General features: G+C 50.9%; 11 protein-coding genes across 11 annotated transcripts; 2 read left to right on the top strand and 9 right to left on the bottom strand.

The window, feature by feature from the left end:
- Window positions 1-264: 264 nt before the first annotated feature.
- On the bottom strand, window positions 265-3,449 carry ALTATR162_LOCUS1516 (uncharacterized protein; the record flags this gene model as incomplete). Its single annotated transcript, XM_043309112.1, has 8 exons — window positions 265-1,318; window positions 1,367-1,772; window positions 1,837-1,868; window positions 1,915-2,017; window positions 2,070-2,333; window positions 2,381-2,475; window positions 2,528-2,812; window positions 2,860-3,449. 8 exons carry the CDS (start codon window positions 3,447-3,449, stop codon window positions 265-267), a joined length of 2,829 nt encoding a protein of 942 aa, XP_043165047.1.
- Window positions 3,450-4,654: 1,205 nt separating this feature from the next.
- Window positions 4,655-6,878, top strand: ALTATR162_LOCUS1515 (uncharacterized protein; the record flags this gene model as incomplete). Its single annotated transcript, XM_043309111.1, has 2 exons — window positions 4,655-4,981; window positions 5,019-6,878. The coding sequence occupies 2 exons, from the start codon at window positions 4,655-4,657 to the stop codon at window positions 6,876-6,878; spliced, it is 2,187 nt and encodes a 728-aa protein (XP_043165046.1).
- Window positions 6,879-7,124: 246 nt separating this feature from the next.
- ALTATR162_LOCUS1514 (uncharacterized protein) lies at window positions 7,125-8,247 on the bottom strand (the record flags this gene model as incomplete). Its single annotated transcript, XM_043309110.1, has 3 exons — window positions 7,125-7,316; window positions 7,367-7,973; window positions 8,078-8,247. The coding sequence occupies 3 exons, from the start codon at window positions 8,245-8,247 to the stop codon at window positions 7,125-7,127; spliced, it is 969 nt and encodes a 322-aa protein (XP_043165045.1).
- A 1,181-nt stretch (window positions 8,248-9,428) lies between these two features.
- On the bottom strand, window positions 9,429-11,115 carry ALTATR162_LOCUS1513 (uncharacterized protein; the record flags this gene model as incomplete). The annotated part of the gene is made up of 3 exons (XM_043309109.1): window positions 9,429-9,655; window positions 9,719-10,147; window positions 10,197-11,115. 3 exons carry the CDS (start codon window positions 11,113-11,115, stop codon window positions 9,429-9,431), a joined length of 1,575 nt encoding a protein of 524 aa, XP_043165044.1.
- A 350-nt stretch (window positions 11,116-11,465) lies between these two features.
- Window positions 11,466-14,711, bottom strand: ALTATR162_LOCUS1512 (uncharacterized protein; the record flags this gene model as incomplete). The annotated part of the gene is made up of 2 exons (XM_043309108.1): window positions 11,466-12,739; window positions 12,791-14,711. 2 exons carry the CDS (start codon window positions 14,709-14,711, stop codon window positions 11,466-11,468), a joined length of 3,195 nt encoding a protein of 1,064 aa, XP_043165043.1.
- Window positions 14,712-16,644: 1,933 nt separating this feature from the next.
- On the bottom strand, window positions 16,645-19,133 carry ALTATR162_LOCUS1511 (uncharacterized protein; the record flags this gene model as incomplete). Its single annotated transcript, XM_043309107.1, has 5 exons — window positions 16,645-17,297; window positions 17,346-18,435; window positions 18,484-18,495; window positions 18,589-18,763; window positions 19,096-19,133. 5 exons carry the CDS (start codon window positions 19,131-19,133, stop codon window positions 16,645-16,647), a joined length of 1,968 nt encoding a protein of 655 aa, XP_043165042.1.
- A 613-nt stretch (window positions 19,134-19,746) lies between these two features.
- ALTATR162_LOCUS1510 (uncharacterized protein) lies at window positions 19,747-20,526 on the top strand (the record flags this gene model as incomplete). Its single annotated transcript, XM_043309106.1, has 1 exon — window positions 19,747-20,526. One exon carries the CDS (start codon window positions 19,747-19,749, stop codon window positions 20,524-20,526), a length of 780 nt encoding a protein of 259 aa, XP_043165041.1.
- Window positions 20,527-20,773: 247 nt separating this feature from the next.
- Window positions 20,774-21,154, bottom strand: ALTATR162_LOCUS1509 (uncharacterized protein; the record flags this gene model as incomplete). The annotated part of the gene is made up of 1 exon (XM_043309105.1): window positions 20,774-21,154. The coding sequence occupies one exon, from the start codon at window positions 21,152-21,154 to the stop codon at window positions 20,774-20,776; it is 381 nt and encodes a 126-aa protein (XP_043165040.1).
- An 879-nt stretch (window positions 21,155-22,033) lies between these two features.
- ALTATR162_LOCUS1508 (uncharacterized protein) lies at window positions 22,034-22,973 on the bottom strand (the record flags this gene model as incomplete). The annotated part of the gene is made up of 2 exons (XM_043309104.1): window positions 22,034-22,750; window positions 22,812-22,973. The coding sequence occupies 2 exons, from the start codon at window positions 22,971-22,973 to the stop codon at window positions 22,034-22,036; spliced, it is 879 nt and encodes a 292-aa protein (XP_043165039.1).
- A 678-nt stretch (window positions 22,974-23,651) lies between these two features.
- ALTATR162_LOCUS1507 (uncharacterized protein) lies at window positions 23,652-24,803 on the bottom strand (the record flags this gene model as incomplete). The annotated part of the gene is made up of 1 exon (XM_043309103.1): window positions 23,652-24,803. The coding sequence occupies one exon, from the start codon at window positions 24,801-24,803 to the stop codon at window positions 23,652-23,654; it is 1,152 nt and encodes a 383-aa protein (XP_043165038.1).
- Window positions 24,804-25,311: 508 nt separating this feature from the next.
- On the bottom strand, window positions 25,312-26,640 carry ALTATR162_LOCUS1506 (uncharacterized protein; the record flags this gene model as incomplete). The annotated part of the gene is made up of 1 exon (XM_043309102.1): window positions 25,312-26,640. The coding sequence occupies one exon, from the start codon at window positions 26,638-26,640 to the stop codon at window positions 25,312-25,314; it is 1,329 nt and encodes a 442-aa protein (XP_043165037.1).
- Window positions 26,641-26,929: the final 289 nt, after the last annotated feature.

Raw genomic sequence — 26,929 nt, 5'->3', positions numbered from 1 at the left:
GTCCTTCCATAATTCAAAAGCATCGCAATAAGAATTGATCGTTCTCGAGGCTCTTCTGAACGCAAGCGACCTTGGAGAAGTGAACATGATACTGTAATTACCTTGTAGTGGTTTCTGTACTCTCACATCTCCCCGCGTTCGATTCTTTCAAGACATCAAAATCACTGCATTACTAAAACTACCAAACGGCGTATCCATGCTTGTGCTTCTATGCAACGCCATGTTATTTGTGCAACCCTTACCCAAAACCATGCGCAAGAAAAATCAAGATCTGGACTTCGTATCAGCATCAGCAACTCTCTTCACCAACCCTCTGATCTTGGGCCAAAGTTCCGGTATGCGGAAGGGTTTCGAGATGGCATCATCCATGCCCGATGCCAGCGACTGTTCAATCTGTTCCATGCGCGCATTCGCGCTGACAGCTAGGATAGGAAGGCGAAGGGATTGTTTGTCAGGCCTTTCATGGGAAGCGGATGAAGTAGACGAAGTTTTGTTGTGGCGAGGTTGGGTAGGCGACGCGGAATGCGGAGCCGACGGAGCCACGAGAAGGCCCTGGTGTTCGTAGTCGCGGATTAAGCGGGCGCAGGTAAGGCCATCCATGATGGGCATTTCAATGTCCATAAGAATGATGTCGAGTTCGTGTCTGTGCTCAGTAGTAGAGCTGTCTTTCTCGTTTCGCCAATAGACACTGTCCTTCAGCCATTCCAGCGCCTCTTGGCCGTTGCCAGCCACACTGATGTTCCAACCAAACTTTTGCAGCTGCTTTCGAAGCACCTTTTGATTGACCAGGTTGTCTTCTACAATCAAGACGTTGAGTTTGATCGTTTGCATGGCTTCCTCGCCTGTCATCGTTCTACGAGGAACGGGTCGTGCTTGTACCGCTCGAGCGGTGACATGGTCAGCTGGTGAATGCGCGAGGCGGACGCTGATGAAGAACGCGAACGTCGATCCTTCTTCCTTTTCTGAGTGAACCCCGATAGCTCCTCCTTGCAACTTGGTGAGGGACTTGGAAATGAACAGGCCTAGCCCCGAACCTCCGTATTTGATGTGTGTGCGCGGCGTGGCTTGCGAGAAACGGGAGAAGAGTTTCTTTTGCTCATCCGTGGTCATCCCGCAGCCAGTGTCCTTGACCTTGAGCCATAGGAACGCTTTACGGCCCTCACCCCATTCTGCCTTATCTGTAACATCGGTCTTGGGCTTTTCATCATCGGTGAAGGTTACTTCGTTCCAGCATTTCGGTGGGCGGCTCCAGGAACCACCGATAGTAACGGTGATAGCCTTTTGAGGGCGGTCTTTGGTGAATTTGATGGCGTTGGTACTGGTTACGTCAACAAACGGCATGACAACTGAAGATAAGGCTGCTTACAGTAGGTTGATGAGAACCTGTAGCAAACGCGACGGATCGAGCATTGTCCAGTCCATGCCGTTGAAAGTTTCATCAACGTGGAAAGTGAGCTTGATACCTGACTGGTTGCACTCGACTTCAAACATCCTTACCGCGTCCGACACCACGACCGCAGGCTGGACACGCATCGGCGTAATCAGGATCAAGTTAGAATCAAGCTTAGACAAGGTGAGTACGTCGTCAATAACGCGTTTCTGATGCATCGAACACGACACAATGATGAGAAGCGATTCGATGCAGCTCTGAACTTCCGCTTCTGCCCTGGAGATGTCGGACGGTTGTTTTGATGCTGCGAGCTGGCGTCCGGATAATTGTTGGAGTGAAGCGATGACTGAGTCGGCGCATTGTACAACCGCTGACAGTGGATCTAAACGGTGGTGAAGGACGTTAGTACGTGTCTCACATGCAATTCGTACAATGATAACACTAACTGCGAAGTTCGTGCGATGTCATATCGATAAAGCTGCCTTGGTCAGTGAGAAATAGTCGGAGAGTGCGTGGGAACTTACTTCTCTTGTTGTCGTTTGGCTTCCAACGCCTCATCTATGCGGCGCCGCTGGACGCTCTCCGCCCATTTGAACTGTGATATGTCGAATAATGTTCCCATTATGCCTGGAGTGGTCAGCAAGTACATAAGTTGTAGTGCAACGAAATATCATCGTACTGATCACTTTTCCGCTCTCGTCCAGCTCTGGATAGCTCGAACTTTGCACCCATATGTTTGACCGTATGCCATCTTGGTTGACCCATGTCTTCTTCAAACGGAATTGCACTCCATTGGATTTACCACCTTTGAGCATAACTTCCCAATCTTTTTGCACTCTCGCCACATCTTCGTTAGAGACTAGATCGAACCACTCGTATTGGTTGACTGGAGCATGTGCGTGACCCGTAAGCTCAAAGAACTGATCATTGACAAAGTTCATGCCTAGATCAATATCAGCATATGATATACAATGGGCAAGATCTACTTACCACTTTCCGGGACGTATATGTAGATAGCCGTAGGTGAAACTTGGGCAAATCGCGCAAACTTCATCTCTGCCAGCCGCGCTTGTTCGAGTGCTTCCCTAAACATGAACTTAGTATATGTGTACCATGTATGCTTCGAATGGTACATACACCTGCGCCTGTGCTGCTTCTTGTGACTTCTTCTGTGCGTTGATGTCTATTGTATTGCCCGCAATACCGATCAATCGCTTGTCATCATCGAACACGGGAACACAAGCTGAGAGTACCCATTGCGCAGTGTCTTTCGTCCCTGGGCGTGCCTTCCAACGCATCTCAAAAGTAACGGATTTTCCTTGGGCAAGCGTGTTCCACATGGACATTACTAGTGCTTGGTCATCCGGATAAACAAGATCCATGAATGAGTACTCGTCAGCTTTGGCGTCTCTGGGTTGGGAACTGAATATTGTTAATACAGTAATATATAACGTTGCAGTTAAAGTTACCTCAGCCTATACCATGCCTCATTTGCATGTAAAAGCTTTCCCTCTGCATTGTACTCAAATACGCCAACATCACTCATCTCCATCATCGTCTGGATACTTTCCCATCTGGCATGAAGGTTTGTGTATGGTATGTTTTTGAGTGATGCCATTCTGTCGCGCTTGAGTTCGCTAACCAACTGTGCCTTCGATCGTGTGAAGACCGGGGTTTGACCAATACTAAAGTGATCGTTGTCATCCATGTTGTCCTCCAACGGCGGTGAATCCTGCTGCTGCGTGTCGGATTCTATCGCTCTCACTACCTTCCAACCGCCATTCCGCCCCGATATTTCGGCAGTCCAGACGCGGCCACCAAAATCATACCGAGGTTTGTATTCACCCAAAGCCTGCGCCCAGGAGCGGAAGAGGAGTGCGGCTCTGTCATTAGCCAATATGGGATTGCTGAGACGGAGTTCTCGGAATACTTCATTGCAGAAGAGAAAGTCGAAACCCAACGCTATATCACCCGCTTTAATGACGAATAGCGGCGCGGTATCAGCGTCCAGGTCCTCCAAGTCCAGCAAGCGTGTATTGGAACGCTCGGCCGACGGCATTTCGAATAGGCTCTAACAAATTTCGATGGAATATATGACGAATAACAGGCGATTGAATTGTCGGGTAGTGTACGGTCTTGGGGGAAGGCTCGGCGCTCAGCGCATTGTGCAAGATGTCGTTGTAACAATGCGATGGAAGGGGCGGTGTCCAGCGGGAATATTGTCAAGGAAGTTGCTGTTCAAGTTCGCCACTAGGAAAATCAAGACCGCCGTGTTTCCAGACAGTCTCACGAACTTGTTGCCAAAAAGGTGAATATGGCATGTATGCCCCAGGATGCAGTTGAGCGAGTTGGAGTGTTCGTGCGCTGTCAGTGGTAGTATGCTGGCGTACCCTGGATGTGCGATCTGGGCTGGAGGGCCGGGGAAGTGCACCAATGTGTGGCATGGCAACTACTGTATGCGTGGTAGGTGGGGTTGAGTCGGACCGTTCCAGTCCTCGATGGCCGCAGTAACAGACTAAACGTAGATGCGTCGGATATCGGATCAGCATAGAGGAGAAGGGGACGTCTTCGGCCATTGGTTGCCGTGGCGAGTGTAAAGCTCTGATTTTGACGCTAGTTCAATCTCGACCGCAACAGTAAATTGAAATAGCGAAAGCGTCGCCTTCAGGGTCCAAGATGATCGTCGGTATCGGCCCAATTCTCCACCGACTGCTGTTGAGGCAACAACTCTTGCCCAACCCATGTGGCCCTGCAGCATCTTCCGGCGTGTCAGACCGGGATTTCCATGCCAAAGCAAATGCAAGCATCGATGATCCCAGTCAGACATGATGGAAGGTCAAAAGACATCGTGGTAGACATTCCGAAAAGGCATGGCAGGTAATGTGGACGCCAACTCGCTTTTCGAAGACGTGAGCTTTGCTGCCTAGCAGATGTCGCTGTTGAAGCACCGAGGTTCCATCGTGCTGATATCTGGACGAACCATGGTGTTATTCGCAAACATGTTCCTTGTACTCGCTCTAGTGTCGTGAGACATCAATCCATCCTCTCTTTTCGCTTTTGTGCCTGGCGTGAGCGGTCAGTTCATTTCTCAGATCACGTGCTAGCGCGCTTAGAATCTCTTGGCGTGTAACCCTGGAACTGGATGAAGTCGCGACCTTGGTTTGTTGCTAGCATAGCAACTTTCGACCACAATCGACGGCCGTGCACCTACTTCCCAACAACTAGGTGTGTTGTTGCCAGTCAGCATTGCCTTGATCCGTTAATATGGGCAATGATGAGTTCGGCTGGTCCTCTGAAGACGAAGAGCAATTCGCCGCTACCACAGATGCTGTGCCAGATGGAAAGCGCAAACTTACCCTCAACAGTGTGAACAAAGCTTCCTCACCCAAGCGAAACAGACATGAGGATAGTGCCATCGTCACGCCTTCAGCCAACACAATTCTTGCCAATCGGATCCTCAAGGAACGCTTCGCCATCGATGGCTTTCGGCTCCAACAGGAAAGAGCTATCACTCGACTCCTCGATGGTGGCAGTGCGGTCGTTGTGTTTCCCACTGGAGGTGGCAAGAGTCTTTGCTATCAGGCGAGTCATGTCTTGGTGCAATGATTCATCCGTCTAACTTTCCAAGGTGCCTGCCGTGGCGTTCAGATATCAAGATGCACAGCTTGGTCGCCGGACCGCTGACCAAAGCGGCGTCACCCTGGTCATTGCACCGCTCATCGCTTTGATGAAGGATCAGGTCGATGCCCTTTTGCGCCGCGGCATCAAAGCTGCTGTGCTGAATTCGTCCATCTCTCGCGACCAATTCCTGGCTACACAAGATGACCTCAAGAAAGGCCACTTAGATCTTATTTACTGCGCGCCAGAACGTCTCAATAGTGAGGGCTTCATTGCATCACTCAAAGATATCCCTGGAGGCATCCGTTTGTTAGCTGTCGATGAAGCGCATTGTATCTCGGAGTGGGGCCACTCATTTCGCCCTGACTACCTCAAGATCTCTCGTTTTGCCAAAGAAGCGCAGGTTGAGCGAGTTGTGTGCCTAACCGCCACAGCAACGCCAAAGGTTGCCGAAGATATTCAAGCTGCTTTCTCCATACCGAAAGAAGGCCTGTTCCGGACAACCATGTATCGTCCCAACCTACGTCTTTTAGCTGAGGCAAATGGCAAAGACGCCGACTACGTATCAAAGTTAGCTGCTCATCTTGCGAAGTACCCCGGTCCTACCATCGTGTACGTGACGATTCAGAAAGGCGCAGAGACGCTGGCCGCAGAGCTGCAAAAGCGCGGCTTCAAGGCCAGGTTTTACCATGCTGGAATGCCCGCGGCACTGCGCTCCAAAACGCAAGATGAGTTCCTCGTCAGCAAGGACATGATCGTTATTGCTACAATCGCATTCGGTATGGGCATCGACAAGCCAGATATCCGTAACATCGTTCATTTCGACATACCTGACAGTATTGAATCGTACAGTCAGCAGATCGGCAGAGCTGGTCGAGACGGTAAGCCGAGTGTGTGTATGTTCTATCTCTCGACCAAAGACTTCTATCTCCGCAACATTTTCACCTACGGCGATCGGCCTTCGTCACGCTCACTGAAGTCTCTAATGCAAGATATATGTTCGGCAGCTCGTGCGCAGCTCAAAGCGGGTGACACTTTCACACTCTCACTATACACACAAGGCCAGGATACCGACATCAAAGCCACTGTTCTCGGCATTCTGTACGCCCAAATGGAGTTGAACTTCGAACTTTTCCGTTCTGCCGGGGCTCTCTACGCAAAATATAGCTACATCACCAAGAATCCGAACATCGTGCGCAACGATGGGTCGCCGGCGGCATCCGCGATTGTCAGGGCATCAGTCAAGAGTAGCAAATGGACACACATCGCTTTGGATGATCTCGCAAATTCGACTGGCATCCCCCGAGCAGATCTAGTGCGTAAAATGGATGAGTGGAACGAGCGCGGTGCGATCGAGCTGAAGAAGGAGGGCGTACAGAACATATACCGTCTGGAGCGACCTCTACCGTCCACACCTGAAGAGATTGACAAAATCGTCAAACAGCTTGATGAAACCATGGAAAAAACCGAAAAGCAGAACCTTGCCCGGACTAAAGCACTACTCGACCTTATCACCGACAAACGCTGCTTGTCTAGGTCTATTGCGGACTATTTCGGAGAGAGCTCTGATATATCAGAAGAGTGTGGACATTGCACGTGGTGTGAGACACACAGGCAAGTGGTACTACCCGACGAGCCGCCACAACCTCCCGACCCCAAAAAGGTTCAGCAGGTACTGAAGGAGATCAGCGTACGCGATGATCCTAGGTTCCTTGCCAAGCTCGCGTTTGGAATTAAGAGTCCACGTATGACTGCACTGAAGCTCTTCTCCACGAGTGCGTTTGAGTCGATGAATGTGTGTGATTTCCCAACGTTGTTGAACGTCTTTACAGAGGCTTGTGAGAAGCAGAGTAAGAATGGCAAGGCTTGAGGACGAGTACAACTGACATCTTGGGGCAATGGTTCTTGGTCTGTCGCAAAGACAACCGTGTAGTTCGTCGAATTACACTTGGTATTCTCGCTATCAGTATTTTTTGGACACAGAACTTGTAACTGTGAATCGATCAATTCCAAAGAAGGATTTAATATGTACATTCATACTGAGTGGATTATTTGTATGTGTCGTGCATCTACAGACGTCTATGAAGACATGGTGTGCGTCCATAGTAAGAGCCTTCTACAACTCCTTCTTCAGCTTGTTCGATTGCGTTTCTTCTTTTCTCAATTCCTTAACCCCAGTCGCCGGTCTGCCCGCGACCGCTTCTTCACCACCAAACGTCTTGAACGCATTGTAAAAGATCCATTCAGTGGCGTGCTCGACCGGTTCATCAAAAACGAATGGTAAGAAAGGGACTGCGGCGAGACCAAGCTGCACGCCGTTAGCATTGCATCAACATCAAATAACCGAGAGTTGCTTACTCCGATCGGACCCCAAGTCCTTAGCGTCTTATTCTTTGCATCCTTCAGCGCACGCCCAGAGTACCTGACAATGCTGTGTATAGTGAAAGCAGGTAGACCCATAGAAGCAACAGCCTGGAACACAGCTCTCTGCGCCATAACAGCCCTGTAGTCCTCAATCGCTGGTACCTTTCCCGCAACCACCTGCCCACCGGTCAATGCGCTCCCGGCTTCACCATACTTGACACCCTCTGTACTTGTAGCATTCCTCGCCAGATCTTGCACCTTGTCGAATATGCCTGTACTGGCGCACTTGCCTGTGGCTGCGAGATCTTTGTCCTTTGCTTCTCCCAGACTCTTATCTGCTGCTTCGTCGATGTACTTCTCGGGATGTAGTGTACGTTGGTTGCGGCAGTAGGCTTTGTAGCCTTCGTGAGCGACGTCACCGGTAAGGTAGAGCCAGGATATACCGTAGGCACCCTTGACTAGGTAAGGATGCGCGATGGGACGGAAGGATTCGCCAATATCGGAGGTGTAGGCTACATAGCGGTGCGCAGAAAGCATAATGGTGCGGATTCGCGAGGCGTACGCGGCATAGCGGAGTGATGTATCTGTTGTATCTTCACCTCTGTAGTCTTGTCAGCTAGGCTCATATAACGTGAAGAAAGCCGGCGCATAGCTGGTAGTCGTTGGGACGAGGGTATAGAAGGCAATCGAGGAATCAATACATACTCGCCATCGTAGAGCACCTCCCACAACTTCTCTTCATCGTTGAGCGTGTCCTGAAGCTCTCTCGGCAGCTGTTTCCTAGCTGGTGGAATTGAGAAATCCGGTCGGGTGCCTTGACGCTCCACTGGTACGCCGTCGACCTCTACGATCTTCTTGTTGTCGTCTTTCGCCATGGTCGATATGCTATACGGTCTCTTCCTTTACTCGGATTTTCGAACGACGGACAAAAGAGAGCGGAAGCAAATCCTGGAAAGGTGCGCAAGCGTAGACCTCCATGCTTCCCTGGTACCACTACTGCCTACCCTAACCAGAGCACACCTCGGCATTCTATTCGACGTCACACCCACTCAATCGTTGTGGCTGTGCTGGGCTGCACCAGCCACATAAGATCGGCCACATACCGCCAAGACCCCATCTTCTCTTCCGAAGAGAGCTCCGCGCAAGCGCAGCAACCACCATCGCTCCACCCCACGACTCTCTCCATCCATTGACGCCCCATCACCCCGCTTACGGCACGGATAATCCTTAAATACCGCAAAGATGGTTGCTATGTACACTATTATGGGCCGCCAGGTCGGATCGCACGTCGTACGTTCTTTCCCTAAAGATGTAGTGGAGGAAGAAAACTTTAGTTGGGGGAGTGACCGGAAGCATTGGACGAGCGCTTCATGGCGCATGCCTTGAAGACCATTCATGGGGGACTTGCGAAACTAGAAAGACGACTTGGACTACAATCTGGGACATGGGCTAACAAGTACTGTGTTTAGCTCGCAATGGCCACCCTCGGTGTCACATTCACCGGTGCCGCGCTCTCCATGGGCGGCAAGAAGGCTGAGGACCCCACCACTCCCCCGATCAACGCAAAGAGCAGCGAGGAGGAGAGCTTCGTCAAGTGCGTACACATACCCTGGAAGTGACATGCCGCTAGTTGTTTGCGAAAGCAGCGGAGTAGAGACGCTTGTATCGGAAGACCGGGGCTAACAACATATCAGGGAGTACGTCAAGAAGGCCGCCGACAAGGTTCAAGGAAAGCAATAAACATGACGTTCGGACTGGGGCAATGACGATAGTGGACGAGAACACGATGCGGCAACGAGACCACTTCGGATAGCCGCGTGCGTGCTTCAAGGATGTGGAACACTGTAGATACGCCAATTGTACCAACAAGCAAGCATTGGAACGACCTATCCATTCTCACACAAACTGCTCCCTGCCATTCCGACCGTATGAACATGACTGGGTATTCGATACTACAAAGCAGAATATAGACATAAGCATGCGCTCAAGACCAAGGTATAAAGCAGCCGTCATAACCATCATATAACCAGAAGTGTGCAAACAAACCTCCTGGAACTTAATCCTGATCCTCCTCCAAGATGATCTTCTTACTCATACTATCAACAACCTTGCAGTAGAACTTGGCCGCTTGCGCCCTCGGGAAACAGATCTCTTCTGTGAGGTAGTCAGGTAGTAAATCCAAGAGCTCCTTGTCTCTTTGTTCGTTGAGCAAAGGTTGGTAGATGAACTCCGTGTCTTCGTAGGATGTACCGCTCAAGGCTACCGTGAGGTGGAAATGTAGTGCTGGAGGGAAATGGTCAGTATGTTGTTCATTCAATGCTGGAAGACATATGGAAAGTGACTTACTGCCATTACGTCCTGTTTGTAGACAATCGTAAATATCTTCCTCGTCTTCAGACCTCCTTACGCCCAGAACGACAAGGTTTGTAAGGTCGCTGTAGAGGTCGACCTTCTGCTTTGCGAGCGTCGCTTCCTTGGCCGCTTCCACATTGCCTGGCAGGACAACGCCGGCCGTCCTGGCTTTCACTGCGCTGCCAGGCACATTCTTGGTCTCTGGCTGCACTGATGATCGGGCTGCTGCGAGCTTGTTCGATAATGCCTTGTTCTCGTTTTGCGCCGATGTGAGTGAATCCGCAAGCTTCTTGTTTTCGGCAGCGAGACGCGCCGACTCTTTGGAGGCTGCTGCTAGCTCTTTCTTTATCGATGCGAGGTCCGAGGTGCGGGATTGGAAATCTGATATTTGTTGCTTGAGGGCTTTGATGGCTGCATCTTGGTCTAGAGATATGTTAGCTTACGCTGTTGGCCTGTATTTGTTGAGTCGTACCTTTTGCGATCTGGTCTGTCCGCTTTTTAAGTTGCTCAAAGTTTGACTCCTTCCCTGACGAAGCAGACTCCTTGAGCGTCTCGTACTTGGCTGTCATAGCGTCCAGTTTCTTTGTGAGATCGCCGACTTTCCGTCGCATGACAGGGTCCCGCTCAGAATCAGACACGCTTCCTGTCCGTCTTACTCCAGCTGATGTTCGTCGCGCTCTACTGTTCGGTTGGGCTCGACGTGCGGAGGGTCGAGCGTGTAATGGGGGCATGCTTTCGGGTATCTCGTCGACTTCAGTCGACTCGGACACATCCATTGGGTCTGCGTCGAGCTCTTGTTGTGTTTCTGGGATTGTCATCTGCTCAGGCTCGGCCTCGGGCTCATGTGCGCGTTTCGTCCCTCTTGATTTTGTTGTAGGTTTCGCCTTTGTCTCCTTCTTCGCAGGTTCTTCTTTCGCGACAGCCTTGCGCCCTCTCTTTGCTGGCGCCGCCTCTTCGACTTCATCCTCTTCCTGCGCCTTCTTTGCTGGCCTGCCCCTCTTAGCCGGTTTGGCCTGCACAACCGGCTCCTGCTCTTCGAAATCTTCCACCTCCTCTGTATCGCTTTGATTGTCTTCAGTGGGTTCGACCAGCGCCTTGCGACTGCCCTTTGCCGCTACTTTCTTCGCGCCTGCCGCCGCGCTCTTCTTCATAGCTGCCGCACTGGTGCCACTCGTTCGACGCGTCGCCGGTTTACCCTTCGCAGTTGCCTTTGTCGCGGGAGTCGTTTTCTTCGTTTGCGCGGCGGTTCCACGCGTTTTTCGCGCCGGCGCTTTGTTTGCGCTGTTGGATTCGGGTGTGGGAAGCCCATTGAGCTCGTCGACTGTCATTTCGTCTTCCGAGGCTGAGTCGACGGTAAACGAAATGTTCGCAGCTTTGCTTCGGGGCGCCATCTCGTTCTGTTCCGAAAGTTTAGTAGGAGTGGGGAGTTGAGCGTGCGGCGGGATGAGAGCGGGAGTGGCATGTAAACACACGACCCTAGCGTCGCTTCCTGACATGGCGCGTCTGCCCCCGAACACACAATCAGGTCTTCACTGATAAGCGCAACATAATTTATGACAGAAGACAGCATAAAAGAATCGTTATTATTCACAAAAAGCGGTCTGCTACTACAGTAGAGTGGGCTCAATCGCCCAGCTCAGGTATCATCCCAAGGTATATATCCAGAACGCCCAAGATCAGTACATCGTGAAATCATAGCACACACCACATTACCGTCGAACCCTTACCCACTGTACTGTTGTTATCTCCCGACACTGCTTCCGCCCCAATTACTAGGCGCAAGACTGCTAAGCTTGCTCGATACTGTACTACCAGAGAACCAACTCGATGACACACCGCCGCCAAATCCGAACTTCCACCACTTTCCTCTACCATATTTCCTACCGCCTCCAAGACCAGTTCTGTTGCTCTTCTTGTCGTCAATCTTGTCTTGCCACTTGAGTTTTGTCTCCATGATCGCTTGGATCGAGTTGATGATGAGGAAAGTCGTGGATCCAATAGCGCGGAAGAAGGCAAGACCAGCGACAGCCCAGAGAATGAAGGTCAAGTAGAAGTTGTTTGTCACTTTGCGGTCCGAGTATGCTTCGCTGACGGTCATGGCGAGGATGGCGTTTGAGATGAGCCAGATGACGACCATGTAGGTTCGTACGGCACGGTAGTAGTCTTCCTGTTGCTGCGATTCGGAGATTGGGGGCTCAGGTACTTCGACACGATCACGCAGATTCCGGAGGGCTTCGTCGTAACCACTGTCAATATCCAACTGCTCTGATGGCATTTCGAGTTCGACAACGTCCTTGTTCTTTCCCTTGGCGTCTCCCAGATCCGTCTTCGCTACGTTGTCACCCTTGGTTCCCCAAGTGATGTCGTGTGTATTGCAGAACGCGTATACTTGGAGAGTGGCGATGTAGGATGGGAGAAGAGCAAAATATTGCGCACTCGACGTGAACATGTGCCATGGATCCAGGTACATGAAGGACATGAGGAAGTATAGACCAATTGTTGTCGCAGTTGAGATGATGAGGTTGGTGAAGACATTGGCGCCTATCGTCTTTGGTGTTTCCGGATCCTTGAGCTGGACAATGACGATGTAGAAGGAAGCGAAAGTGGTATAAGCCATGATGACACCATACATGACCATGCTCCAGAAGAACATCTTCTTGGCACCTTGGGGACGGTTACCCATAGACAAGATGAACTGCATGCAGATAAGCAGGGTGCATGTGTAGCGTAGGATGTAGAAGATGTATTTTCCGATGTTGTGGCCGAAGGGATCGAGTTCCGGGTCGGACAATGAGCCGGCAACGAAGTAAAATGTCAGGTAGAAGTTGGCAAGCGAGAAGAACGTGAACAGAAGTTGCACGAACTGGTACACGAATTCAATGTGGAGGAGAATCTTGCGCCCAATCGTATGGTCAGTCGCCCATACTTGCTTGAAATGGAGCAACGAGTAAACAGCTGCGAAGAAAGCACCATTCAGCCATCGTCGACGTTGGGAAATGAACTCGGGTACAGCATCTGCGATGTGTTAGCGTCAGTGGTCGATAAAGTTTTGGTGTATGTTCTTACCTGGCACATCTGTCTCGCCAGTCGCCGCTTTGACATATTTCAGAACCCATTGCTCGCTACGCTTCGCTACAAGCTCCCAACACAAGATACGATCTTCAGCCAGATACATGTTTGCCGTGAAAACATCTGCATCCTGACCATGGAGCGTCTCTCCCTTAAAGTACTGGCTGAGGGGACCGTGACCTGTGTGGTCATTTTGCAACGCGTGGTAACGGTATGCCGAGAGCGCACCTGGCAAGACTGTGATGTATCCGAACACAGACTCCAATGGCTTGTCGAGAATATTGGACATCTTGTATTCGAAGTTTTGCGATGCGACAAGCGGGTTGAGGAGACCAAGCCAGGCTTTGCCTTTACCTGCTTTGATTTCTCCAGCAGCTCCGGCAACCGAAGAGTCGGTATCGAACGCTTTCCACAAATGGTAGAGAGCTTTGGGTCCAGGTTTAGTTCCCACGTCGAGTAGGATGCAGACGTTCGGGTTGAGTGCCCGTCCAAAAGCGTTGAAGAACCAACGATGCGAGTTCAGCTTCTTCGAGTTCTTCTCCTTCAAGCAGAAGATCATTTGACAGGGCACAATGCCCTTCTCCGCGCCTTTGAACTTGAGGTCTGAATCCAAGGACACTTGAGTCGTGTATTCGTAGACGTGAGCCGTGACCTCTTTCTGGTTGACGTGGTTCTTCGCGATACCCTCTTGGAAGCATCCCATTGCTGCGATTGCATCTAGAGTTCGGGGGTGAACCTTTCCACGACCATCCGCGATGATGCACACAACGATCTTTTGCCATCCGTCCTTTCCCCAAGTTCTTGACTTCATGCGCGAGCAGAAGTGGCTGATGTTCTGCATGACACCGTGCATCGTTCGGGTAAAGTCAATCTCGTTCTCGTTATACATGGTGATAGCGATGAATAGCTCCGTCTCCCGCTGATTGCCGATGTTTTGGCGTAGTTTGTAGCCACGGTCGATGAAGTCATCTGGATCGCATGTGACGGCTGTATATCGCATGTGCGTGAACTCGATGTCATCCCGTCGTGGAAGGAAACTGTGGAGGATGGTCGGGATCTTGCATTCGAGAATGAGTTCACCGTTGATCAGGCGAACCTCTTTCTTCGTCATTACTGCGTCTCGCGCTCCACGTCGTTCCTGTGCGCCATCGGGAGCTGGCCCGTAGTGCTCTGCCTTCTCGTCTATCTCAGTGTATATGTCCGTATATGTGTCGTCGGTCATGTATGAGTCGCGCGATCGCAGGTTAGGTCTGTCGTCGCCAATGTCGGTGAAGGGGTCGTCATCGTCGTGAATGGGAATTGAAGTCATATCGGTCATGTCCATCGTGCCCTCAGATCCGCGAGAGTCGCGCCTGGCGCCATGGGTGAACAAGGGCGCGGGAGGTAGTGGTCGCTGAGGGCTACCTGGCCGTGGGCTGCCATGGAGGTCCAATGGCTCGTATGAGTTGACCGAAGCTGGCGGCCGCGAGTAGTCGTCTGATGTGCGCGTGGGTGAGTATGGCCGGTCGGGTGATAACGGCCGCCGGTAGGGAACGTAACCATCGTCCTCTGGCGGCGGCATGTTTGGTGCAGTATCCATCACAGACGGCGTCCGTGACAGGCCGGATACTGAGGATGATGTGGGGTGGTATGTTCGCGATACTGGCGATGGAGGTCTGCGGAGATCACGTAATGGTAAGTCTGGGTCTTGTAACTGTACGGTCTTGGGAAGCGCCGTGTAGTTTGCGAGTTGCGACTTGAGCGTCTTCCTTCGCGGCATCTGTGTGGGCACTGCTGCCGCGCTCGACGTTGAACTCAGCGCATCGCCGGCCTCGCGCAGGAAGTCGTGAATGTCCGCCTCGGCAGCCTTCTGCTTGCCCACCTCTGACATGGTCATGCGCTCGCCCAAATCGGCCGTATTGCTGTTGGCAATTGACATGTTTGAAGTGTCCTCGAATGAGGGTCTTCTGGTGGGGAATGAGATTGGGTCCAGAATGCAGGACGCAAGCGAACGAGAGATAATAAGACAAATACTCACGGCATGTAGCTTTGGCTGTCATCCACGTTTGTCAACAAGCGCATTGTTGATCCTCCTTGTAGTTGCTGAGGGGAGCCGTCATCATAGTCATATGCAGGTGGCCGTCCATAGTGTGAACCACTGTGCGGTGTGGACCCGTCCATCATGTGTATATGCGCCGCGAAAACAGAAATGGGTATAAGAAATGTGTCGTCGTTCTTCGTGAAACCCGAGAAGTGATTGAGATGGGCAAAAATGCGATATGGATGTCTTCAAAAAGGGTGGAATAGCTACTTTCCCAGCAGTGATGCGATGGAGGCGCATGCCACGCTGTTGTTCCTTCGGACGTTGTTATGGTAACGCCATACCCCTGTCCCTGCCAGCCCAGGAACACACCCCAGATGCGGCCCCATGTGGCTTAGACCGTGATACCTCAACCACCCCATGTGTAATTCGTCCGGACCCGCGTGCGACTGTTTCACCTGTCGTATTCTATTGGTCCGGGATACGGCCTGCACTATTGGGTTTCTCATCGGTTGTCGAGGCAAATGTCTACTGGGTCTTGCCGGCTTCGTACTAGGTCTAGAGCGTGTCAGATGAACCCACCACAGCCGAACAGGGTGTTTGCAGGTTACCGCCAAAGCTACGACTTGTTTGTGTGTTGAGCATATGCATTTGCTTCTGTCCAAGACACAAACATCCCCCTGAAGTAGCTCTCGACTTCAGACTGGCCTGACGTCAGTAAGAATGACCGCACTTCTTAATCGGCGAGAGTGCGTTTACTCGACCAAATGCTAAATGTGAGGCTGAGCTTTGGCCTGGCAAGAATCTGTACTTGGGATATTCACCCCTCAATTGTATCTTTTTGTCCAGCTACCATTTACATTACAGAAGTCGTGAATGGCTCGTCGTGGCAGTAGATACGGTGATATGGCACACTGCGAATCAGATGCAGCACATATTGCACATTATCTACATCTTCGTCATCTACCCCACATCATATGCTACTCTGGTACCTACTTCTACGCTTACAAAGTCCCACTACACAACAGAAACCACAAGAGAACATCTCTTCAGATTTGGCAACAGCCAATTTGCCCGAGAATCGAATGTCACAAGCAAAGCTGTCTAACAAGAAATTCACAAAGCTTCTCCAGTAGCCAGGATGCAGCAATATAAAGAAACCCTCCCGAAGGCATGGAAATATGTACCATCTGGATATCCACGAAGGAGCCTTGCAAAGCGGACTGGTTTCAATGGAGTACAGATGGCTTTGAGTCGTACAAGGCGCATGAGACTGAGCAGCTCCGACTCATCGTCCACTGACATGCAGCACATGCTATCTGCAACAAGCTTGTCGTATTTTACTTTCCCCCGCCTTCTGATAACTCGGGACCAATGTGTAGCTTGATAAGCGCCAGGGCTGATCCTTCGCGCGCCGAGAGTTCTAACCCGTCCCAACCGGAGTCCATGTTTCTGTCGATCTATGGACTCGATAGTTCCAAGGTTAAAATTATCAGGTACCAAGAGGCGATCTGAGCATCGAGTACGGCGGGTACCTAATGCGCCGTGCGGCATACGCTCTAACTCTGCAACCCGTCCTAGCATGCGTCCATGTTTGCATCGCGGGGTCGAAACTCGATCGACAGCTCGTTGGAAGTTGGTGACAATAGAGATAAAGATTTCACGCAAACCTTTCAACATAGTAAGACACATGTATTCATTTCCGGCTTGCCGGAATTGGGTGGGAAAGAAGAGCGATATTCGATATGTTCAAATCCGGACCACGTCCCAGTGAAGTACTGGAACAAGCGTCTTCGCTCTCGCCGTACTTTACCGTACTCCAAAGAGGTACCTACGATGCCAATATCCCTTTGAAGTAAGTCTCAATACCCTTGAACCCCTCCTCGTCGACGGTGTCAATGTACCCAACGTATTGATCCGGTCTCGTAACAACCACGCAACCCGTCTCCCTGTCGACACCATACCCCTTGTATGCATTACCGAAGCCCTCAAACGGATTGGCGTCATCCGCGTACACCGAATCGTAATCCCACCCAGTCTTCGCATCGAAGGGGTGCAGTATATCTGGGAAGTCGCGCAAGAGTTCTACTTCCTTGCGCTTGGACGAGTGCAATGTAAGCACGTCCACGTTCTTGATGAGATGCGGCGTCAGTACCGATGACGATGACAGACCTTGGCAGAAGCTTCTGAGGCGGGCGTTCTGCTTTGGACTTGCGACGTTGCCGGCAAATACGATGATACGGAACCGTCCATCGCTTCTCAGCTTCTGCTGAAACTCCCAGGCTCGACCGTCAGATTGGTTGATGACCTGATGGCTTGGGAAACGCATGCCTAACTTTGTCTCTGAGGCTAGCTCTTGCTTGCCGATGACTTCGAACTTTGAGGATACGTCTGTCCCATCGCCTTGATCTGCTGCGTTGCCTGGTTTGCCAACTAACATGCTCGTGCCGTAGTCGACTGAGAGTCCCGTGGCGAATAGCTGCCCTAGATCTTGTTAGCAAAGGTCAATCGCCCGTGAACTTTTGTCCTTACCCTTCAGGAATGCCCGCTTGAACTCGTCCATGTTGACGCCTTCCTCATCCATGACGTCCTTAGCCGGCCGCCCTGAAAACAGCCTTGAGAACTTGTGATCAAACGCAATCAGATCCTGCGCGATACGCCTCCGCTCGGACTGGTAAGTCTTTAGAATGGATGGTTGAGCAATACCTTTCACTACCAAGCCCAGTTTCCAGCCCAAATTGTACCCATCCTGCATCGAGACGTTCATACCCTGGCCAGCCTTCGGTGAGTGCGTATGTACAGCATCACCAGCCAGGAACACGCGGCTCTTGTGATGGAAGTTCTTGCCTACTCTCTGGCCGATCTGGTATGCTGTCCACCAGTCGCAATATTCGTACGTCAGCTTATACGGTGCAATGATTTTTTGAGCAGCTGTGATGATCGTATCAGGTGTGATCTTCGACCTATCCGCTCGACCACTGGCATCGGGCTTGATTTCTGTGAGCTGAATATAGAGCCGGGCAATCTTGTTCTCACGTGGAATGATCATCATTGATCCTGAAGACTCGCTGTGTATGGCGCAACGTTTGCGAACATCCGGAAAATCGGTGATGGGAATAATGTCCAATACTCCCCAGATGTGGTCTGTGGGCTCTCCCTCCAGCTCAAAGCCTAGTTGCTTTCGTGTCCAACTGTGAGCACCGTCGCAGCCTACGACATATTTCGCCTTTACAATCTCCGTGCTACCCTGCTTTTGCCGGCTATTCGCGATGAGATCTTCGGTATCATCGTCTGCCAGGTTACTCCTGAAAAGACCGTCATTGATTCCGGAACCCTTGCTTTGAGCCGGTTTGGCCTCGTCCTCGGTAAGATATCGCAGCTGGACTGTGACGGGATAGTTGTCTGAAGAGTGATCATCCACCCGATCTTCCGCGATATGGAGCGACTCGGGCAATACCGCACGCTCGACATGCAGCCTATCCTTGGTGTGCTTTTTGATATGGTCAAGGAAGAATCTTTCAATTCGTCCCTGATGTAGTACGATCTCCTTGAATCGAGAGAGACCAGGTGGTGTATCCGGCACCCCATCTGAGCGGCGTATCACACCGTCTTCGCCGGGGTTCTACGAGTGTTAGGAAGGCTGGAAATCTGTTCGAATGTAACAACATACCCACATGCAGAACTAAGTACTGGTCAGTCAAATTCATCCAAGTTACAAACGTTCGAAGATTCAATAGTCCAATCTTCTTTCTAACAGGAAATCACATGCACATACTTCTATCAAGTGATTTGCTTCCTTCCAAGCTCTATCGGCGAAACCAAAACTGTCAAAGATTTCCAGGCTGCGGAGCTGTAAACCATCCGCTTGTCCTGAGTAGATCTTTGTGCCACGTTTGTCGACGATGCGAGCGTCGATGCCACATCTCGCCATCCAAGCTGCGAGCATCAGTCTGAGATCTCGTCAGTATCCTAAAGACGTTGGTTAGGACAGTGATGATTACCCTGCTGGACCAGCACCAACGATGAGGCTTCTCACTTGTTAGTCGCATGTTCAGGTAGTTTGACATCGGCAGACTAACACATCGCATTTTGACTCCTTTGTCTCCGAGACCGTCATCTTAGAGTTTTCTCGCCGTTATCACTGAGAGCTGATAGTTCAAGTGTAGCTACCCCGCTCGAAGTATGCTTGTACAAAAGATGGGTGATACACATCACCTAGTGTGGCTTGCATCTAATATAAGCTCTTGCGACCGCTTCGTCCCGGGTATCCTAGTAATCTTACAGTACGGCAGTGCACTTCGGCGCATCGAGAGTGGACATCCCGTTGGTATCCAGGCGACTTGTGCGTGGCTACCCCACATCACGCCAAGCCGGTTTCGGGTCGCATGACGCATGGAACAGTATCCAGACCTCGTGATTCGCATATCCGAATGTGGGTCGAGACTAAGCGCAGGAACATTTTGGAGTTTGTCAGGGCTTTGTCAGGTGAAGAGGAGATGAGGTTGTGGATGCTGCGGTCTCGGGTGCGGCAGTGCTGCTCCTTCCACTGCGCGTCCACAGTCCGCGATAACTTCGTGCGAATCACGGGTCTCTCTTTGTGTTTAGTGGACACGGGATTTTGACCGTGGTCAGAAGCTGCATACTAATAGTCGTTAGCTACCTTGTGTAAGTTACAGCAGTTGGTGCTACAAGTTCATCGACAGTTGATTCAGAGCAAAACTGAGTTGAGCAAGTGCAGCGATTGTCAGTACTTTGCGCACCATAGAAGATTTCACTACTGATACGGGGTCATGACGTACATAAATCATCAGCGACGCCGCCTCAAGTGCACGTCACCGGCACTTAGTCTTTAGCTAGCCAACTCGCAAGTATCACTATAGCGTCTTAAACAGTCTCGCTCAGCTTTCTAAAAACCACAAATTTTACGTTCAGCATGTCGTTTACGAACTACGAATTCAAGACCGCCCTCGTGACAGGTGGTGGCGGTGGCATCGGAAAGGCGCTTGCGCAACAGTTGATAAAAGATGGGAAGAAGGTCATCATCGCCGGCCGCACAGAGTCGAAACTGCAAGAAGCCGCAAAAGAGATTGGAGCAGCAGCTTACTACGTGCTTGATACTGGAGACGTCAAGTCTATTCCGGCTTTCATCAAGAAGCTGATATCCGAGCATCCTGACCTCGATTGTCTCATCAACAATGCCGGTGTGCAGCGGCCGCTCGACGTCAATGAAATGGATCCAGAGGAGTTCGGCAGTAAAGCCGACCAGGAAGTCGATATCAACATCCGTGGGCCAATGCACCTTACACTTCATCTGCTCTCACACTTCAAATCCAGACCAATGGCACTGGTTGTCAACATTTCCTCCGTTCTTGGATTCGTGCCGTTCTCTATCATCAATCCCGTATACTGCGGTACAAAAGCGTGGTTGCACTTCTGGTCGATGGATCTACGAGCCCAGCTAAGAGATACAAAGATCAAGGTCATTGAGATTGCGCCACCCACTGTAGCGACAGACTTACATCGCGAGAGGAAGGACCCAGATGACAATAAAAAGGAGAAGAACAAAGCTGCGTTGAGTGTGGAGGAGTTCACCGAGGAAACGATAGGAAAATGGAAGAAAGGAGATGAGATGATCGCTGCTGGCCCCGCAAATAAGATTGTAGATACTTGGCAAGAGAACATGGGGCCCATCTTCCACAGTATGGCTAAATAGTCACTTGGAACGAATTAATGGTTGATTTGTGACTTTATGCCTCTCCTCAAGCGATATTGTGCGGCTATGATACCGAAGGTCGACTACCAGGGGTGACCCGTACAGGCACCCTCAAGGGCAGCTGCAAGCGACTAGCCAATCTGCCTCACTAATCCGCAGAACGCTTCCTTAGCTGGCGGACCAGCTTCTTACACTTCAATAAACTTCTGTCGCCGCCAATCTTGAAAGATTTCGCGATTAGAGTACTTCAAAGCATGAAGCGAATGCCAGTACCGAACCCGGCGATACCCATGGGAATATTGACGGCTGTCTTTTTGCGAGCGCTAATAGCCCACGAAAGAGCTCCAATGCTACCTGTCTCCACGAATGTGCCAATCAGTAAGAGCCAAATGGTCTGTCTCGGGTACACGTTGCACATGAGGATGGCAGTGTATACGCCGACGCCGATGCCAGGGACATAGAACAGAAGCTGGAGGCCAACTTTGTCACCATTGGATCCCTTGACAAGAGTGAAGTAGATGCTGGCAAAATAAAAGCAGGCATACAGAGCTGCATCGGTCGCTGCAGACATGAAACACACCAGTGTCACATCCTTCTCATGGAAGAGCTGATATGGTACCACAGGCATGATACGCTGGAGTATTTTTGCGAGATAACGACCTGGCGCCATATATCTTTGATATAAAACGAAGACCGCCAGCAAGAAGGGCCCACCAACAAGCGGTATCAGGACTGCTGGAGATCCCCAAACATAAGCTGAACCACCCCAGCTAGTCGCAAGCAGAATCAACGTTACTCCAACAACAAATGTCCATACGCCAATCAAATCAATGCATGCACACCTGTCGAAGAAGGACTGGAGAGAGGTCTGGCCTGGCTAGTCCCGGCATCAGTGTCCGCTCCACCGTCAACGAGAGTGACAGCATCCCTCTCATATGGCGCCAAGTGTATTGGCATTACGTTGGCGATAACTCACGATCGTGCGAAGATAGCAGAGAAGACAGGTTCAGGTGGCAGGATGCATAAGGAATGTAGAGACAGGGCGTAGTGTACTGATACCGTACGCAGAGCTACTACTCAAGTTGAAGAACTCCCAATAGCGAGCCGTCAATCTAGCGAGTGCGAGCGGTTGGTGGCGCAGGTCAAGGACTCCGCATTCGCTACCAGGTGTCTAGTGTTGGTTTCCAGTCTAAGTTCGCATTCGCTAGATTCATCATCTATTCACCACCTGGGCATGTATGTTACCCCGCATCAAAGTTCTCTGACTGGCAGCAAAACTGAGACCACCCAAGGTTATTGAATACGACTGAAAAGATTCCATGGCAAGAATTCCATAGTTACACCAACAAGCATGTAGAAGGAACGATGCCGGGTTGACCTTTCTCATAACTTTCGGTTTCCTCCGGTAACGAGAGACTCTGAATATCCTTGATCCTCGTAACGACACTAGAAAGTATATACAAATGAATTGGGCGAACACATTGCGTGACAGTCGACTTTCCTGCGTTTAGAGTCCAAACCATTTCATGTCCTCCGCCTCATGTACCGGCACAGTATGTCCCACATTCAAGGCACTGTAACCAACAAGCTTCGTTCCATCTCCATACACCATCTGCGTGTATCCGTTCTGCGGGGTATTCGTCACATTCTTCGTGAACGACACATCCAGCAGCCCACTCCACTCTTTCAACTGCTCACCCAGATTCGGGATCTTGACGAGGGTATCAGCGGTACCATGCCATGTCGCCATGCGAGGATAGGTGCCAGTGTAGCCTGGGTACATGGCCTTGACCTGCGCAACCCATTCCGCTTGCGTCTTGATGACTTGACCGTTTGCGCATCGCGGGTCTGCAGTGCTGGGGCTGGCGCCGGGACTACCTGCTACACAGCCTGCTGCGACACCGGAATAGCATGATCCTGCAGCGATGACATCGGGGTAGGTCGCCATCATGACGTTGGTCATCATACATCCGGAGCTGCTTCCAGTGACAAAAACCTTGGCCGGGTCGGCACCGTACTTCTTGATGGTGTACTGGATCATGTTGTTTAGGCCTTGGTTGTCGCCGCCGGCATCACGGGAGAGGCCCTTGGCGGTGTTGACTTCCCAACAGTTGTTGTCTTTCTTGGTTGATGGGAAGATATTGATGAAACCTTTTTGCTCAGCTAGACTGTTGTACTTCGTGGACTGAGCATAGGCTTCTCCAGTGCCGCCGCAGTAGTGTAGCTATTCATGAGTTAGAGTGAGGCTTATTGAAGAAACCTTGCAAGGATGTGAAAGCACGTACGGCCAGGATGATGGCGGGTTTAGCTGCGACTTTGGCGGGAACATAGATGTTCATCTGGAGGTTGGAAGGATTGGCTCCAAAGTCGTTGACACGAGTAAGAGCGCCATTTGCAGTTGCACAGATAGCAGCAATGCTGCCGAGTACGGAGGTGGAGAAGTGCATCTTGGATGTTTTGCGAGTCCGTAAGAAAACAGTCTTCTGCGAACCCCTTCCCTCTTATAGGCCTGCCATGCTCGTGGGGAGATGTTCAGTAGCGCGAAACATTGTGAGGTCGTTGCCCGTAGATACTAGCCGTGCTTGAACGCTGGCAAAGTGTCAATCTAAGAAGTTCCGGAAATGGAAGGCACGGCCATGTGCAAATCCATAGATAAAGGTAGTTGAGTGTCTGAAACACTTTCTCGATCCAATCAAAATCCAGTGAAACAGCTCACTCTCGCATTTGGTCGAGCTTCTGAGGCTTTCGTGCCTACTGAGGTTAGGTGTCAGGGGAATTCGTGTGGAGTTACCGTAGGGGATCAGGGATCTCGGATGTTTACCCCGGGTGAAGTCCCGCCAAATATATTAACCTACTACCGAGGTTTGCTCCGAAGCACGTTGCATGCAGCAGTAGCTACTTTCGCATCCACGTCATCTGTTGTGTTTTATTGTGGAAGTTGCCGTTCTTGTTTACCGTACATCAGCACTTGAACAACGCTTCATCCACCATCATATCTGCTATTAATCTTCGTATCGACAACATGTCGGTCACTGAATGCAAGCAAAAGCCTCGATGTGCTTGAGTATTCGTCCATTATGCTACCATATGGGCTAATTCTATTGGGTATCTTTTCACGCTGTAGTCTACAAGTTCGGGTGCGCCTCCTTGAACTCCTTGCTGTAAGGATAGTCAATGTATCCCTTCTCGCTCTTGGGGACGTAGAAGGTGTCGCGGTCGTACGGAGTGAGCTCAATGCCCTTCTCTATCCGGAAAACAATATCAGGGGTGCTGATGAAGTACCGTCCGAATACCGCTACAACATCACGGTCCTTGTGTTCCTCAACCAACTTCTTTGCATCCTCAGCCTTAAGCCCACCAGCGATGAGCAGCTTTCCAGAGTAATGGGGTAACAGGGGGTTGAGGGAGTCGTATCCCTCAATATCGGCATTACCGGATACGCGAGCCTCGACAAGGTGGAGGTAGGCCAGGTTGAATGCATCCAGTCTCTTCATGATATCAGTAAACTGGGGAATAGGGTCCTTCATCTTCATTCCCTGGAACTCTGAGAAAGGACTCAACCGGATACCGGTCTTGTCCGCGCCCACGGCTTCCGAAACAGCCTGAGTAACCTCGACGGCGAACCTGGAGCGGTTCTCGACGGAGCCGCCGTATGAGTCTGTGCGCTTGTTGCAAGTGTCTTGCAAAAATTGATCAATGAGGTAGCCGTTCGCGGCGTGGATTTCTACACCGTCGAAGCCAGCTTCAATAGCGTTCTTAGCTGCCTGAGCATAGTCGGAAACACTCTGCTTAATCTCGTCGACAGTCATCTCCTTAGGAGTTGCGTAACCCTCGCCTAGGGATGTTGCACTGGAGGACTTGACGGTAATGCCGTTCGCTTGCGCAAAATCCTTGTTCGCTACACGTCCAAGGGCCCAAAGCTGGAGGTAGATGTACGAGCCCTTCTCATGCACAGCTTTGGTGACTGGTTTCCATGCGTCGATCTGGGCCTGTGTGTAAATGCCGGGTACGTTGGCGTAACCGCCAGATTGTTTCGAAACCAGAGTAGCTTCCGTAATGAGGAGAGTTCCTGGTGCGACAGCGCGCTGTCCGTAGTATTGTGCAGCCATGGGCAGAATCTCATGGTTGTCGTTAACACGGAACCGTGTTAAAGGTGCCATTGCGATGCGGTTCTTGAGTTCCATAGAGCCCACCTTGAGTGGCTGGAAAAGGCGTTCGGCAGACATCTTGGTGTTGTGGGTGTTTGATTTGGGAAGGTTTGAGAGTTCGTCCGACATGTAGGGAAATGGGGGAGAAAGAGGGCAACAGCTAAGAGTATGGAGTGATGAAGATGAAGAGACGTCAAATACCTATATAAGCCTCATACTAACTACATCCTGTTGATGGTTTGTAAACATCGATCGGTCGATCTCGGCAATTGCGCGATACTAATCGCGTAGAATTTTCTGCTGCGTTCTATGACGGTATGGACCCTGGTATGCATGGTTCTAAAGCTTATCTAGCCTGTGTATGGTAAGGAACGTCTGAATGTAGGTATGAAGCCGCTGGAAGCGAGATGGTACCTGAGCTTGGCAGGGCATGAGATTGGTGGCGGCACTGGCGGTATCACCGAAGCTTACGACGTCATCTGCATTTGTCAGCCGAAGCTCTACTACTTATCTTAGCGAATACTGATCAACATTAGATAGAGGAGGTAGATGATAGGGGAAAGAGAGAAGCTGCAGAAACTAGAGGTATCAATTGCTCCAGCGAAGCTATACAACTCCGAATCTTTGTAGCCCCGTTTCACTCCTCCAAGAGCTTTTTTGCACTGCTCAACTGCACTTCCAGATCCTCATACCAGAGCCATTGAAAGCTCTCCTTGATCTTCTCTTCGATTTTGCTCATATCATCTTCTACTCCTTCGACCATGAAATCGTATGCCAGAGCAGCGTCTATGCTCCGTTGAATGCATTCCTGAGTTCTTGGTCGCCTCACGGCGTCGTACGCTTTGAACGCAGCCTCAATGTTTTCGGTACTTCCAGCGGCGACGATTAAGTGACTGAGTAAATACGCGTCTTCCATAGCCATTCCGGCTCCAGCTCCCATATGAGGTGTTGTGGCGTGTGCGCTATCACCTAGGAGACATGTACGATTCTTGAAGTATGGTGCGTTGTGTTGGAGAGTGAAGAGTGCCCATTTTGATGGTAGATTGTGGTTCGCGATAAGATCAATGAGCGACGTATGCCATTCTTTGAACTTTTCGCGAACCTCGTCCCCATTCGTCGGCACTGTCCAGTCGTCCTGGCCCCAAGTGCTGGTGAATGATCGATCATGTGGTATAGCGACCATGTTGATGAACTGGCCATGCTCGACAGGGTACGTGACGATGTAGCCTCCGTAGCCACAGTACAGCTGGCTGTTCATAGCCATCTCTACTCCTAGTGCCTTCTTGGCTTCCTCTCCTGGAACCATAGCTCTCATCGCTACTTCATGGGCATACTTTGCCTGAATGTTTGGACCACATACAAACTGACGTACCTTACTTCTAATGCCGTCACAACCGATGACTGCACTGGCTAGAGAAGTCGTCCCATCAGTAAATCTTAGCCTGAGCACTCCAACATCCGCTTCTTCGACACTTTCGAAGCTTTTGCTGAAGCTTGTTACGTCCGTGGGAAGCAATGCGACCATCTCGTCTAGCAGACGCGCTCGGTGTATCCGACCTCGCATTCGAAGTCCGGCCAGCGCACCCTTTGGCTGCTGTGTGTCATTCTGATGGAACGCGAGATCCCCAGCTTTAGATCCATGAGGTCGCTTCTCGTCCATGCCCCATCTGATTGTATTGAAAGTGCTATCCCGCTCAGGGTTGGTATTGAAGGTCGCGTGTTTCATGAAGCCTTCCAGCAGTCGAGGGTCGATAAGATGTAATGCAGTCGTGGCATTGGCGCCGAATGTGACACCCGCGCCTATTTCGGAGAAGGCTGGGGAAGCTTCGTAGATGTGTACTTTTACACCATATCTGAGGAGACCGATTGCGAGGGCAAGGCCACCAAGGCCACCGCCAACAATCGCAATCGGAAGAGCCTTGTGGTTCTTGAAAGTTGTCTTCGTCGGTTCGTCTCCGGTTGACATTTTGTGGAGGTCGCTGTACGTTCAAGTCACTTCTGTTTTCTGCTCTTCATTCACGAAGCTGTGTCTTAGATCACTGGCTGTGTGCCTCAGAGCATTGTCGATCAGCTTACGGGTCGGACCTGCAAAGCTAATGCGAGCTGATGTAAAGCCGCAGACACATGACTATATACATATGGCACCGCGCTGTGTTACTTCCTCCTTACACAGATAGCTTGGAACAAATGATATATCTGGCTCAAGAGAGCGCAAAAGCGGGGAAGCCAGAAACTGTGTAGCTGCACGCTGATTG

The sequence above is a fragment of the Alternaria atra genome, assembly GCF_907166805.1.
Source record: "Alternaria atra isolate CS162 genome assembly, contig: 21, whole genome shotgun sequence".
NCBI lineage: Eukaryota > Fungi > Ascomycota > Dothideomycetes > Pleosporales > Pleosporaceae > Alternaria > Alternaria atra.
The sequence above is the reverse complement of the archived record's forward strand: the minus strand, read 5'-3'. Positions and strand labels throughout refer to the sequence as shown.